Genomic DNA, 14957 nt, shown 5'->3' with positions numbered 1-14957 from the left:
GGGTGATAACTCAGGAGTACAATGTGGCTCATGGTTGATTCAACATGATCTTCTGGTGAGCCATTTCAGCACCTGGTACAAGTGTATTGTAGATGAAAGGATCTCCAGTACTCAAACACAGTATTACCATGAGTTTGGGTGACAATCAGGGTCTCCATCTAGAGGGATAGATGATCTGTTTAGTAAGGGGAAGGGAACCACACTGGGGGAGGATAGGTGTGTCTCGTCACTTGGGAAATCTCCCAGCAAGAGGGGCGTCTTCCTGGGGCACCTGAATGGGTGACTATTAATGGGACTGTGCTCTCTTCTAAGGGCATATTCTTCCCCCTCTCTCTTTCCCTGTCAGGCTCTCCCAGAAAAGTAAGACCACCATGGCTCTGGAGAAGTCCGTTGTCCTGTTTCCACTGCTAGTCCTTGTGCTGATGGTATTGGGATATGCCCAGCCTTCACTGGGCAGGGAATCCTGGGCCGAGAAGTTCCAGCGGCAGCACATGGACTCAGGCAGCACCTCCAGCCACAGCCCTACCTACTGCAATGAAATGATGAGGCGACGTGATATGACAAAGGGATACTGTAAGCCAGTGAACACCTTTGTGCATGAGTCTCTGGGAGATGTCCAGGCTGTCTGCTTCCAGCAACAGGTCTCCTGCAAGAACGGGCAAACCAACTGCTACAAGAGCAGCTCCAGCATGCGCATCACAGACTGCCGCCTGACAGGCAGCTCCAAGTATCCCAACTGCGCATATACGACTACTGATAAACAGAAACACATCATTGTGGCCTGCGAGGGAAACCCCTTTGTGCCAGTCCACTTCGATGCAACAGTGTAGGCAACTTCCTAGTCCTGACCAGTGAGATGTCTCTCTCCCCATACCTCAGCCTCATCATTCCATCATCTGTCTCTCCTCTTCCTTTCTGGTCCTGAAAGAAGTACCTCCAGTGAGAACCCCTGTCCAACACAAACATGACTCCCTCCTCTGCATCTTGTTCCTTCCTGCTCCTTTCAATAAAACAGTTGCACCCATCTGATGCCTGAGCGTCTCTTCCAGGCAAGGGATAAGAACTTAAGTAACAGTGGTTTTGCTGAATAGAAAATGGAGTCATAACATGCCTTCCCTTTTGACCTTGGGACTGTAGTGACCTGAGAAAATTTCTTCCTCATGGATTCCTTGAGTTCAAGAATGAAACCCTTAAGTGTTGGCTGTTGTAATCTGGGTCACTGTCCTAGAGGGTGAACTGACAGAGGGTAAGGACAAAGGCTATTATTCTCTGATACATAGAAGCAGGTGAGGAAGGTGAGATGGTCCCTGAGTCACCCTTGATAGCAGGGTGGCGGGGAGGAGTCTGTGAAAACATGATCCTAATAACCCTTTCTCTTTTGGTCGAATGACTAAGAAAATGGTTCTCCTACTGAAAATGTAAGAACTTTAAACCTTACTGGTTGAAGGGGCTTTTGAAATCATGGAACTGAGGGATTACAAGTAGATTTCAGCTTGTCTACCAACTCAAATCAGAAGTGCCTATTTAGAATGTTTTAGAAAGAAAATCCTCAACAGATCTATGTTTCCCCTTCAGCCTCTGCACCCTCAGCCTCTGCTGTCAGCATAAGGACACATAAGGGGGCATATGAGACTCACATGCTTAGCTTGATCTATTGTGATCCTCACCTTTTTTTTTTTGGAGGCAAGCCCAACAGACTGGCTTTTTTTGGTGGGGGGTCGGATGGAGGCTCTTTAATAACCTATTTTTTTCTCAATTTTTATTAATATTTTCCATGATTATAAAAAATATCCCATGGTAGTACCCATCCCCACTTTCCCCTTTGAAATTCCATTCTCCATCATATCCCCTCACCATCTCAATCAATCTATTTACATATATACAATACCAACCTATTAAGTACCCTCCTCCCTTCCTTTCTCTTCCCTTTATATCTCCTTTTTATCTTTCTTGCCTCTGCTACTGAGGTTTTTTCTTCTCACGCAGAAGCGCAATCATCTGTAGCTAGGATCCACATATGAGGGAGAACATTTGGTGCTTGGCTTTCTGGGCCTGGGTTACCTTACTTAGGATCCTGCTTTTTAACCAATTCTGCAAAGCTATGTCTTTTGGTTGGGGCATTGAGGCCATTGATATTAGGAGATATTATTGAAAGGCGTGTATTTATGTTTGCCATTTTTTTTTGTGTGGTTCTGGTTCTACCTTTCCGCTCTTGTGTTAACTAGTATTTGAGTATTGCTTGTTTCTTCCAGGTTCCTTATATGTGTGTTTTCCTTCCTTTTGGCAGGGAGTATTCCTTCAATTATTTTCTATAGAGCTCATTTTGTCTTCAAATACTCCTTTAGCCTGCTTTTGTCATGGAATGTCCTTATTTCTCCATCTATTTGAATGGATAGCTTTGCAGGATAAAGTAACCTTGGTTGACAGTTGTTATCTTTCAGAATTTGGAATATATCACTTCAAGCTCTTCTGGCTTTTAAAGTTTGTGTTGAGTAACCTGCTGTAATCCTGATGGGATTTCCTTTGTAGATAACTTGATTTTCCTCTCTAACTGCTTTCAATATTCTTTCTTTGGTTTGTGTGTTTGGTTGTTTGATTATAGTATGGCAAGGAGAGGTTCTTTCCAGGTTTTGTCTGGCTGGGGTTCTAAAGGCTTCCTGTGTCTGTATTGGCACCTCTTTCCCAATTTGGAGGAAGTTTTCTTCTATGATTTTGTTGAGGATGCCTATTAGGCCTTTGCAGTGAAATTCTTCTCCTTTTACTATGCCCTGAATTCTTATGTTTGATCTTTTCATAGCGTCCTGAATATCTTGAAATTCCCACTCATACTTTTCTATTAGTTTGTCTTTCTCTTTGTTGGACTGTATTAGATCTGCCACCTGGTCTTCTAGCTTAGATATTCTGTCCTCTCCTTCATCCATTCTACTGGTGAGATTTTCTATAGAGTTTTTTATTTCATTAACTGTGTTCTTCATTGCTAGTAATTCTGACTGGTTTTTCTTTATTATTATTTCTGTTTCCTTATTTATATCTTGTATTGACTTCTTTACTTTGTTAAATTGGTGTCCTGCATCTTCTTTGATTCTTTTGATTTCCTCTTTGATTCCTTTGATTTCTTCTTTGAGTTCTTTGCACATATTTACCATCATTTTTTTGAAATCTTTCTCAGGCATTTCCTCTAATTCGTTCTCATTGGAGGTCATTTCTGATGCATTAATACTTTTTGGTGGATTTATATTGTCTTGATTTTTGGTGTTTTTTGTGTTATAATGTGTATATTTTTGCATCTTGGATTAAATTAATGCTTGGATTTTCTAATTAGCTGGGTATTCTTAGCTATATCAACTTATCTCATGTTATATATCTTCAGGGTAGGAGATTCAGATGTTAGGTGTGGCTCCTAATATCCTCAGAGTATCTAGAAAAGTGTTCCTAGGGGTTGAGTTTGCCTGCTATGGGAGTATTCAAGTAGGCTGAGTGGAAGAAAATACAGGTCGATTCTAAAATTTAACTAAACACTATACACATTCAGTTAGAAACAGTACCCAGTATTTATGCAAGAGTAGTCATTATAACGACCAGATCCTCTATCAACAAAGAGGTTAAGATTTCTGGTCTGTTGAGTGATCCAAGTCAGCTTGTAACCAAGTGAGACCCTTCCCTGGTGCAATCCCAGTTACCTTTTTGGATGATTTTGGTCTCAGTCAAGTAGGCTAGCTGGGTCGCTGGACCTCTGTTCTGTTTTCTGGAGCTGGGCACTGGCTTTTCCTGTGGAGCAAACTGACCCCGGCAACTGTGGCCCTACTGATCGGCACCGCCACTGCTGCTGCTGAAGCTGCCAGTGCTGGAGCCGCTGTTGCTGGTGCTGGAGCCTTTGCTGTTGCTGCCAGAGCCAGAGCTGCGGCTTCCACCGCAGCTTCCCCTGCTGGAGCCGGAGCCGTCACTGCCGGAGTTGCTTCGGCCTGCCTGTGTGGGCTCTGGATGCTCTGGATCTCTGCCACTTCTCTGCTGCCATTTGAATTTCTTATACACCTCACTTTTTAGTAAAAGTCTGTATTTTGCTGGGTTTTCTTTGGCTTTTTCTCCCCTAGGCTGCTTTGACATGGTTCCTATGCTGCCATCTTAACTGGAAGTCCCGGACTGGCTTTTTTAATGAGGGAGAGAGAAAAAGAGAGAAAGAGGGAGGGAGAGAGAAGGAAACAGAGAATACTTGCATGATAGGGCCTCCAGCCACTGCAATTGAACTCTAAATGTATGTGCCACCTTGTGTGCCTGTGCATCCTTGCTCATTCGTATCACTGTGTGTCTGGCTTACATGCAAGCTGGAAAGTTGAACATGGGACTTTAGGCTTCACAGGCAAGCACCTTTAACTGCTAAGCTGCCTCTCGAGTCTAATCCTCACTTAAAAAAAATTATTTATTTATATGAGAGTGACAGAGAGAGAAAGAGGCAGGGGTCGGGGGGGGGGGGGTGGAGAATAGGTGCGCCAGGGCTTCCAGCCACTGCAATCGAACTCCAGATGCGTGTGCCCCCTTGTGCATCTGGCTAATGTGGGTCCTGGGGAATCGAGCTTCAAACCAGGGTCCTTAGGCTTCACAGGCAAGCACTTAACTGCTAAGCCATCCCTCCAGCCCTGATCCTCACTTTTTAAAGGACTTGCTCATGGCACAACTGAGACTAGAGCACAGCTCTCCTGACTTCCTGCCATTTTCCTTTCTGCTGCTTCAGCGCAACGCAAGAAGAATGTTCCCCAGCCTCCCTTCTCTAGGTCCTGTGGAGTGGTGGCAATATTGCTGGGGCATACTGAGGGAATTCCAAGATACCTGGCCTGTGAGTCAGCCTCACAGCTCCTGATATCTCTCCTAGAGTCACTCATCACTTGCCGTCTCTTTTATCTGTGGTTTTAAGTTGTTGATGCAGTCTCATTCTAACCCAGACTGACCAGGAATTCACTATGTAGTGCAGGCTAGCCTTGAAATCACTTTGATCTTCCTACATAAGCCACAGAGGCTCACCTGTCATCTTTTAATCATGGCTTTTGATCATCTATGTACAGTGTCATCTAGTTTTAGACATATTCATAGGACTAGGGAAAGGCTGTACTTCCATGAAGTATGGCCATCTCTGAGATTATCTTCATGTGTTACTTTCACAGATGCTGAGAGTGACTGATTTTCTTGTGTTTGATAAATATTCATTTGATATCTTATTTGAAGGTGATGGTGGGGTGGTATGTGGAGTTATGTGTGTGTCACAGCACGTGGGAAGTTAGAGGACAATCCCATCTCTTCTGTCTCATTGGAGGCATGGTTTCTCTCTTTGGATCTTATTTTCTTATTGTTCTTTAATGCCTTTACTGGAAGATTCTGGGAAAATTTTTCTGTCTCTACCCTCTTTCTTGATGTAAATTTCAGATTATAGGCATCCAGTATGACTTCCAGCTTTTTATGTGGAGACTGGGGTCAAATAAGGTACTGTGGCTTGAGAGATGAGCACTTTATCCACTGAGCTATCTTCCCAGAACTGCAGTCCTCCACATTTTTCTATTTTATTTTCTTTTTATTTAACTTTGTTATTATTTTTGAGCAGGGTCTCAGTCTAGCCTAGACTTACCACACTGGCCTTGAACTGGAACTTAGGGTGATTTTCCCATTTCAGCCTGGGGTTACAGGCATAAGCCACCATGACCAGAGTGAATCCTCAGTTGTGTGAGAGTACTGCCTGTGATATGAATGGGTCGTCCCTTCTTTCCTATGTCAATGAGGACCCCAAACTCTTACTGGTGAGAACTAAGAAAGAAAAAGAAAACTTCAGGTTTTTAAATGTTTCCTTTAACCAGATTTCCTCTTAAATTCATGCCTCCCCTTTTTCCAGCCCTGACACCCACTGTTTTTCCTCCTGTTAGCCCAAGAGACTACTTTTGTGAAGCTTTAAAAAATGCTCAGTTTTGGACTGGAGAGATGGCTTAGCGGTTAAGCACTTGCCTGTGAAGCCTAAGGACCCCAGTTAGAGGCTCGGTTCCCCAGGTCCCACATTAGCCAGATGCACAAGGGGGCGCACGCGTCCGAAGTTCGTTTGCAGAGGCTGGAAGCCCTGGCACACCCATTCTCTCTCTCTCCCTCTATCTGTCTTTCTCTGTGTGTCTGTTGCTCTCAAATAAATAAATAAATAATTTTTAAAAAGTGCTCAGTTTTGTGGCACTCATGCCTGCTCATTGACTAGTTCTGGTTTAGAGGACCCCCATGCCCTCCTGATTGTTGGACTGAAATCCCAGCTACAGAATAACATGTTGGTGAAGGTCCAGGTGCAGACCTGTGCCCCAGGGAACCTGCAGGAAGGAAAATTCCCTGACAGGAGCCCAGGAGAGGAAAGACTGCATTACAACATTGAGAGCTCAGGACACATAAGGAGAAAAACACCTCAGCTGTCTGGAGACAAATGAGATGTTTCTAATTCAATGGGAGACCATTTCTACTTGACCAATAAAGCAATGTCAGTATTAGGAGACTAACCTGGGCACATTAATTTTAAAGTTGAAAAGCCAATATGTTAATATGGGTGTCTTCTTGAAATTCAGTTGTATCTAGGACTTCTTCTAAGAAGAAAAGTATTCATTTTCAAAGGATTGTTCAGCCCTGACTCCCAGTAGCCCTGTGCTTAAGGCAGTGAAAATCAAGGAAATACATCAGCTCTTGCACGTTAGCCAAGGCCCAGGTGAAACCACAGAGGAGTTGGTGAGATCAGCAGGAGTTCTGCTTCAGTGGTGACCCTGACAACCTGCAGCCGAGTGATGGAGACACACACAGAGTATACACAAAATGAACCAACGCAGAAATCCAGAAGCTGCTGAGAGGTCTACACTAAAACAGACTTAGAACACACCTACCATGGCTGAGGAGATCTTATGTAAGAGGGGGTGGCAAGAGCATGAGAGCCAAGAGTGGGAGGGAATGTCCAGAGGCACTCCCCAACCCCTTACAATAACTGACTGATGCTGTCATATCTCAGAACCCACAACCCCATGGGGAATTCCAGCAATCCAAGGAGGGGCCCCAGTGAAATGGAGGCAGAAGGAGGAAAATGATGTTACTAACACATGATGTGTCCATATAAAGTTTCCATTTAATTAAAATAAAAAGATTGTTCAGAACAAGCAAACTGGAAATTCTGCATTCCCTGTGGCCAAGGTTATGGCATGAATATGTTCCTAAAAGTTCATATGTTAGAAACTGAATTCTAATGCAAGAGTGTTGGAAGGTGGGGCCAGAAAGCTGTGATTTGTGGCCAGGTAGAGTGGCACATGCCTTTAATCCCAGCTCTCTTGGGAGCTGGAATGAAGTGTACTAGGAGGTAAAGCTGTATATGATTCAACAACACATTGAATTCAAGGGCAGCCTGAGCTACGTGAAACTATATTTGCAAACAGACAGACAGACAAACAAACAAACAAGGACTGGGGAGGTGGGTAATCAGTTAAAAAAGTCTGCTATCAAAGTCTTCTGGTCCAGCTTTGATGCCACAGTACCTGCATAAAGCAAATACATGAAGTAGTACTTGCCTCTGGAGTTCACTTCCTGTGCCAGGAGGCCCTAGGATGCACCTACTCTATCTATCTGCCTCTCCCACAAATAAATTAACAAACCAATGATAAATTATCCAAAACAACAAACAACAGGTGATTAGATCATGATCATGTGGGCTCTGCCCTCACAAATAAATTAATGTCAGTCTCATGGACCCGCTCTTGCTTTCTGATACTTTCTGGTGCTCTCCTACCCTTCCACTTTCTGCCTTGGAAGGACATGGCAAGAAGGACCTTACCAGATGCAGTCCTTCAAACTGGGACTTCCCTGCCACCAGAACTAGGAGTCAAATAAGATTCCATTCCTGCTAAGTTGTCGCCTCAGTCATCCTGCTATAGCAGTGTACAATGGACAAGTACACCAGGGACACAGCCTCTCCTACCCTCTGGCGGCAGTAAGTGTATGAACAACACTAGCGTTGCAGTCAGGATTGCACTGCCGACAGAATCACCTAACCAAGAGCAGCTTGTGGGAAAAAGGTTTATTTTGGCTTACAAACTCAAAGAGAATCTCCAAGATGGCAGGGGAAAATGATGGCATGTGCACTGGGGAGACATCACCTCCTGGCCAAAATCAGGTGAACAACAGTAACGGGAGAGTGTGCCCAACACTGGCAAGGGAAAACTGGGTATAATACTCATAAGCCTGCCCACAACAGTACACTGCCTCCAGGAGGCATTAATTCCCAAATCTACACCAGCTGGGAAACTAGCATTCAGAATACCTAAGTTTATGGGGAACACCTGAATCAAACCACCACATTCCAACACTGGCCCCATAAACTTATAACCATCCATGATGTAAAGTGCAATGCATGCAGTCCAACTTTAAAAGTCCTTATACTTTTCATCAATCCTAATGATGTTCAAACATTCCCATAGTCCAAGGCATTTTAACTGAGCCATAATACCAAAAAAAAAAAACCCTCAAAATCCATAATGGCACAGAATAAACATTCATGCTGCAAAAGATGGCATTGGGTATAGCAAAGAAATTTAACCAACACAAGATTTAAACAGGGAAAACATCAAATTCCATAGCTCCAAGTCTATCAGCTCTTATCTGTGACAAATCTCCAAGTCCAACAATTCTAACCAGCAGCAAGTCCCTGGAATTCCAACCCTGCCCCTCCAGCTAGGCTACTCACCGTCCCGGAAAACTTCATCTGGGGCCAGCAGCTCTCCTTAGCAGCCATCTTGTGGTCCTGGTATCTCCACTAGGTCTCTACTGCCAGCCAAGGTCCATCCTCACAGTTCCATTGTGTTTCCATGCAAGCAATTCTTAGCAGACCTGCTACACACTGCCCATGCCCATTTCCAAAACACAATACCATGTTGCAAATTTAATGAACCTCTCTTTTCTGCATTTCTTATAATCCATAATACCAGGTAGAGTGCTAATTTGTTAATCCAGGGAGGAATAAAGCAGACTTTGGAGGACAGGACACTCTGTCAGCATTTCAGGCCCCTTCAAAATCGTCTGCAGTCCTCCTGTTATCCCAATGCAGTGCAGCTGGTCCAATCTCTGTGGTTGTAATCTCTCAACTGCAGCAGTTTCACCTGAAGATTTCATTTTTTCTGTGCCATATCCATCTGCTCACACAAGTCCATTTCTACATGAGGCAACCCTACACAAATTCTTAGGATTTGAGCATAAGAGCAAGCTTCCCACACATACGGCTTCTAACCCAGTCCAGGCAAAGCTGTTCCTCATTCTCACAAGCCGAACTTCACATTCAATAGTTCTTACTGCATTCGGTCTTTCAACTCTGTCTGTTCAGTCCATCAAGCTGTACTTACAGCACTGCAGGGCATCTCTTTGGCCAAGATTTCAAATCCTTCCACATTCTTTTTGAAAATCAGCTCTAAAGGGCCAAAGCCTCACAAGCAGTTTTCACGCAACAAATGACACCACTGCTTGGTACCAATTTTTTTTTAATTATTTATTTATTTATTTGAGAGCGACAGACACAGAGAGAAAGACAGATAGAGGGAGAGAGAGAGAATGGGTGCGCCAGGGCTTCCAGCCTCTGCAAACGAACTCCAGATGCGTGCGCCCCCTTGTGCATCTGGCTAACGTGGGACCTGGGGAACCGAGCCTCGAACCGGGGTCCTTAGGCTTCACAGGCAAGCTCTTAACCGCTAAGCCATCTCTCCAGCCCCTTGGTACCAATTTTACCTTTACAGTCAAGTTCACACTGCTGGAAGAAATCAACTGACCAAGAGCAGCTTGTGGGAAAAAGGTGTTTTTTTTTGTTGTTGTTGTTGCTTGGTTTTTTCACAGATTCATAATGACAGGGGGAAATGATGGCATGAGCAGAGGGTGGAATCACCTCCTGGCCAACATCAGGTGGGCAATACCAACAGGATAGTGTGCCCAACACTAGCAAGGGGAAACTGGTTGTAATATCCATAAGCTTGTTCCCAAAAGTATACTGCTTCCAGGAGGCATTACTTCCTAAATCTACATCAGCTGGGAACCTAGCATTCAGAACACCTAAGTTTACGGGGGCCACCAGAATCAAACCACCACAACTAGTGTCATCCAACTTTTTTGATTTACTGGTCATCAGTTATCTCCTGCTTCTCCCTCTCTGTCTAGCAAATTCTCCCTTTAATTTCACAAAACAGTAGCACTCACCTACCAGCCCATCACCAGTCTACATACAGTTGAATCATCTATAGCTGACATGAGTGCTCCCATTGAGGTACTTTGAATCATCTGCTCTCCATAAACTCCTGTGCTGTGAGTGCTTGGTTTCCAGCTGGTGGCATTTGGGAAGTGGAGCCTTGCTGGATTAGGTGTGCTGCTTGGGATATGCTTAGTGGTATTATAGCCAGTTTCCCCTTTGCCAGATCTTGAGTCTTGCTACTCTTTTCTAACTACCTGCTATGGCAGAAGTGCTGTCCAGACTGTGATCATGCCATTCTTTTTCTGATATCATGAAACTTCCTCTCAAGAATGTAAGCTAAATTAAAAACTTTCCTCCCATCAACTGCTTTATGTCAGGTGTTTTGTTCCAGCCACATGCAGGTTTCCACAACAACCATTTAAAAAGTAATTGGTGGGAACTTACAGTTAAGATGGCGGCATAGGTACCATGCTAAAGCAGCCTAGGGGGGAAAAAAAGACCAAAAAAAAAAAAAAAAAAACTCAGCAAAATACACACTTTTACTAAAAAGTGAGGTGTATAGTAAATTGAAACGGCAGTGGAGAAGTACAAGAGATCCAGAGCATCCAGAGCCCGCACAGGCCAGCAAAAGTGTATCCAGCAGCTCGGCCAACCACCACGGTGGCAGCGCACCAGAAAGCCGCCAGACTCAGCGTTAGCCACAGGAGAAGCCAAGTATGGGAGCTTCCCCTCACACCACGCACTCCACAACTCAGAAAACGTGAAGGGAGAGTGGCAGTGAACAACAGAGGAGCAGACTGTGAAGTAGAAGAGCACGTGGAGCAGCGAGAGAACCAGAGCAGCTGCGGCTACCTCCCCTCCCCCACTGCCTGAGCCCAGCTCCGGCAAACTGAGCAGCGGTCCCGGGACCCAGCCATGCCAACTTGAGCCGACAGCGGGACCCAAGCAGGAGCAGAGTTCCGTAGCAACATCAGTGGCTCTGGCACATGTAACAGCAGCACCAGCAGTAGCAGCTCCAGTCGCAGTAGCAGCGGCAGACCCAGGAGTGGCAGCAGCAGCAGACCCAGCAGCAGCAGCTTCTGTGGGAGCAGTGGCAGTGGACACAGCAGCAGCAGCTTCAGCAGCAGTGGTGGCTCCAGCAGTGGCAGCTACAGCAGCAGCAGAGGCAGCAGCAGCGGTGGGTCCAGCAGCAGCAGCTTCAGCAGCAGTGGCTACAGACCCAGTAGCGGCATCTTGAGCAGCAGCAGTTCCAGCAGCAGGGGTGCTGATCTGCAGGGCCACACTTGCCAGGCTCGGTTTGTCCTGCAGGAAAAGCCAGTGCCAAGCTCCAGAAATCAGAACAGCAGCCCGACGACCCAGGCAGAAAGTTGACTGAGACCAAAATCATCCAAGGTAACTGGGATTGCACCAGGGAAGGGTCTCACTTGGTCACAAGCTGACTTGGATCCCTCAACAGACCAGAAATCTTAACCTCTTTGTTGATAGAGGATCTGGTCATTATAATAACTACACTTGCATACATACTCGGGGCTGTTTTTGATTGAATGTGTACAGTGTTTAGTTAAACTTTAGAATCTACCTGTATTTTATTCCACTCAGCCTGCTTGAATACTCCTGTAGCAGGGAAACTCAACCCCTAAGAACATTTTTGTAGATACTCTGAGAGTCTTAAGAGCCACACCTAACACCTCAAGCTCCTACCCTGAAAATATATTACATCAAATCAATTGATACAGCTAAGAATACCCAGCTAGCTAGAAAATCCAAGCATTAACTTAATCCAAAATGCAAAAATATATACATTATAACACAAGAAACACTAAAAAGCAAGACGATATAAATCCACCTAAAAGTATTAATGCATCAGAAATGTCCTCCAGTGAGAACGAGTTAGAGGAAATGCTTGGGAAAGAGATCAAAAGAATGATTATAAATATGTTCAAAGAGGTCAAAGAACAAATCAAAAGAAACAAAGAAGAAATCAAAGAGGAAATCAAAGGAATCAAAGAAGATGCAGGACACCAATTTAATGAAATAAAGAAAGCAATACAAGACATAAATAAGGAAATAGAAATAATAAAGAAAAACCAGTCAGAATTACTAGCAATGAAGAACACAGTTAACAAAATAAAAAACTGTGTAGAAAATCTCACCAGTAGGATGGATGAGGGAGAGGACAGAATATCTAAGCTAGAAGACCAGGTAGCAGATCTAATACAGTCCAACAAAGAGAAAGACAAGCTAATAGAAAAGTATGAGTGGGAATTTCAAGATATTCAGGACACTATGAAAAGATCCAATATAAGAATTCAGGAGATAGTAGAAGGAGAAGAATTCCACTCCAAAGGCATAGTAGGCATCTTCAACAAAATCATAGAAGAAAATTTTCCCCAAATTGGGAAAGAGGTGCCAATGCAGATATAGGAAGCCTTTAGAACCCCAGCCAGACAAAACCTGGAAAGAACCTCTCCTCGCCATATTATAATCAAACTTCCAAACACACACACCAAAGAAAAAATATTGAAAGCAGTTAGAGAGAAAAATCAAGTTACCTACAAAAGCAAGCCCATCAGGATTACAGCAAGTTATTCAACACAAACTTTTAAAGCCAGAGGGCTTGGAGTGATATATTCCAAGTTCTGAAAGATAACAACTGTCAACCTAGGTTACTTTATCCTGCAAAGTTATCCATTCAAATAGACGGAGAAATAAGGACATTCCATGACAAAAGCAGGTTAAAGGAGTATTTGAAGACAAAACCAGCTCTACAGAAAATACTTGAAAGAATCCTCCATGCTGAAGAAAAGGAAAAGCATACATATAAGGAACCTAGAAAAAACAAGCAATACTCAAATACTAGTTAACAGAAGAGAGCACAGGTAGAACCGGAACCACAAAAAAAAAAAAAAAAAAAAAAAAGGCAAACATAAATACACACCTTTCAATAATATCTCTTAATATCACTGGCCTCAATGCCCCAATGAAAAGACATAGGTTTGCAGACTGGGTTAAAAAGCAGGATCCTACAATTTGTTGTCTCCAAGAAACTCACCTTTCTACAAAGGATAGACATTATCTTAGGGTGAAAGGTTGGAATACGGTGTTTCAAACAAATGGGCCTAGAAAACAAGCAGGGGTTGCTATCCTAATATCAGACAAGGTAGACTTTAGTCCAACGTTAGTCAAGAAAGATAAGGAAGGTCACTTTATATTGATTAAGGGCACACTCCAACAGGAGGACATTACAATCCTAAACATATATGCACCTAACATGGGGGCTCCCAAATTCATCAAACAAACAGTATTAGAACTAAGGTCACAGATAACACCAAACACAGTGGTGGTGGGTGACTTTAACACCCCACTCTCATCAATTGACAGGTCATCCCAGGAAAAAATAAACAGAGAGGCAACTGGACAAAATGAGGTCATAGAAGGAATGGACTTAACAGATATATACAGGACATTTCATCCAAAGGCTGCAGAATATACATTCTTTCAGCAGCACATGGAACATTCTCTAAAATAGACCATATATTAGGACACAAAGCAAATCTTAACAAATTCAGGAAAATTGAAATAATTCCTTGCATTCTATCTGACCACAATGGAATTAAACTACAAATCAGTAGCAAGAAAGGCTATAGAGCATACACAAAATCATGGAAACTAAACAATACACTACTAAATGATGAATGGGTCAATGAAGAAATCAAGAAGGAAATCAAAAAATTTATAGAGTCAAATGATAATGAGAACACAACATACCAAAATCTTTGGGACACAATGAAGGCAGTTCTAAGAGGTAATTTTATAGCCTTAAGTGCCTATATTAAGAAATTAGAAAGGTTGCAAGTAAACGACCTAATGCTTTGCCTTAAAGCCTTGGAAAAAGAAGAAGAAGGCAAATCAAAAATCAGTAGGTGAGAAGAAATAATAAAGATTAGGGCATAATGGAGAATGGAATTTCAAATGGGAAAGTGTAGGGGTGGGGAAGAAGGGAATTACCATGGGATATATTTTATAATCATGGAAAATGTTAATAAAAATTAAAATAAAAATCCAGGCCCATGAGCCTTGAACAAAATATTTACAAATAAAGCCCTGATTTAGTCATAAAAAAAAGATTAGGGCAGAAATTAATGAAATAGAAACAAACAAACAAATAAAAAACAATCCAAAGAATTAATGAAGGAAAGAGTTGGTTCTTTGAAACGATAAACAAGATTGAAAAACCCTTAGCAAACCTGACCAAAAGAAAGAGAGAAGAGACACAAATTAATAAAATCAGAGATGAAAAAGGTAACATCACAACAGATTCCAGAGAAATTCAAAAAATCATAGGGACATACTATAAAAGCATATACTCCACAAAGTATGAAAATTTGAAAGAAATGGATGCTTTCCTTGATTTATATGACCTACCTAAATTAAATCACAATGAGATTAATCACTTACATAGACCTATAACAAACATGGAGATCTGAACAGTTATCAATAATCTCCCAACTAAAATAGCCCAGGCCCAGATGGATTCACTGCTGAATTTTACCAGACCTTCAGGGAAGAGCTAACACCATTGTTTCTGAAGTTTTTCCAGGAAATAGAAAAAGAAGGGATTCTACCAAACTCCTTCTATGAGGCCAGCATCACCCTGATACCAAAACCAGGCAAAGATAGAACAAAAAAAGAAAATTACAGACCAATCTCCCTCATGAACATAGATGCAAAAATTCTCAGC

At 42.9% G+C, this 14957-nt stretch overlaps 1 protein-coding gene across 1 annotated transcript; it reads left to right on the top strand.

The window, feature by feature from the left end:
• Positions 1–371: 371 nt before the first annotated feature.
• On the top strand, positions 372–893 carry LOC123462810 (ribonuclease pancreatic-like). The gene has a single exon (XM_045156647.1). The coding sequence runs from the start codon at positions 372–374 to the stop codon at positions 828–830; it is 459 nt and encodes a 152-aa protein (XP_045012582.1). The 3' UTR covers positions 831–893.
• Positions 894–14957: the final 14064 nt, after the last annotated feature.

Source organism: Jaculus jaculus, chromosome 8, assembly GCF_020740685.1.
Source record: "Jaculus jaculus isolate mJacJac1 chromosome 8, mJacJac1.mat.Y.cur, whole genome shotgun sequence".
Lineage (NCBI taxonomy): Eukaryota > Metazoa > Chordata > Mammalia > Rodentia > Dipodidae > Jaculus > Jaculus jaculus.
Note: the sequence above shows the minus strand (reverse complement) of the source record. Positions and strands in the feature narration are given on the sequence as shown.

Excerpts from the sequence above, each read along its gene's own strand:
- LOC123462810 (XM_045156647.1), top strand. The coding sequence starts at position 372 with ATGGCTCTGGAGAAGTCCGTTGTCCTGTTTCCACTGCTAGTCCTTGTG.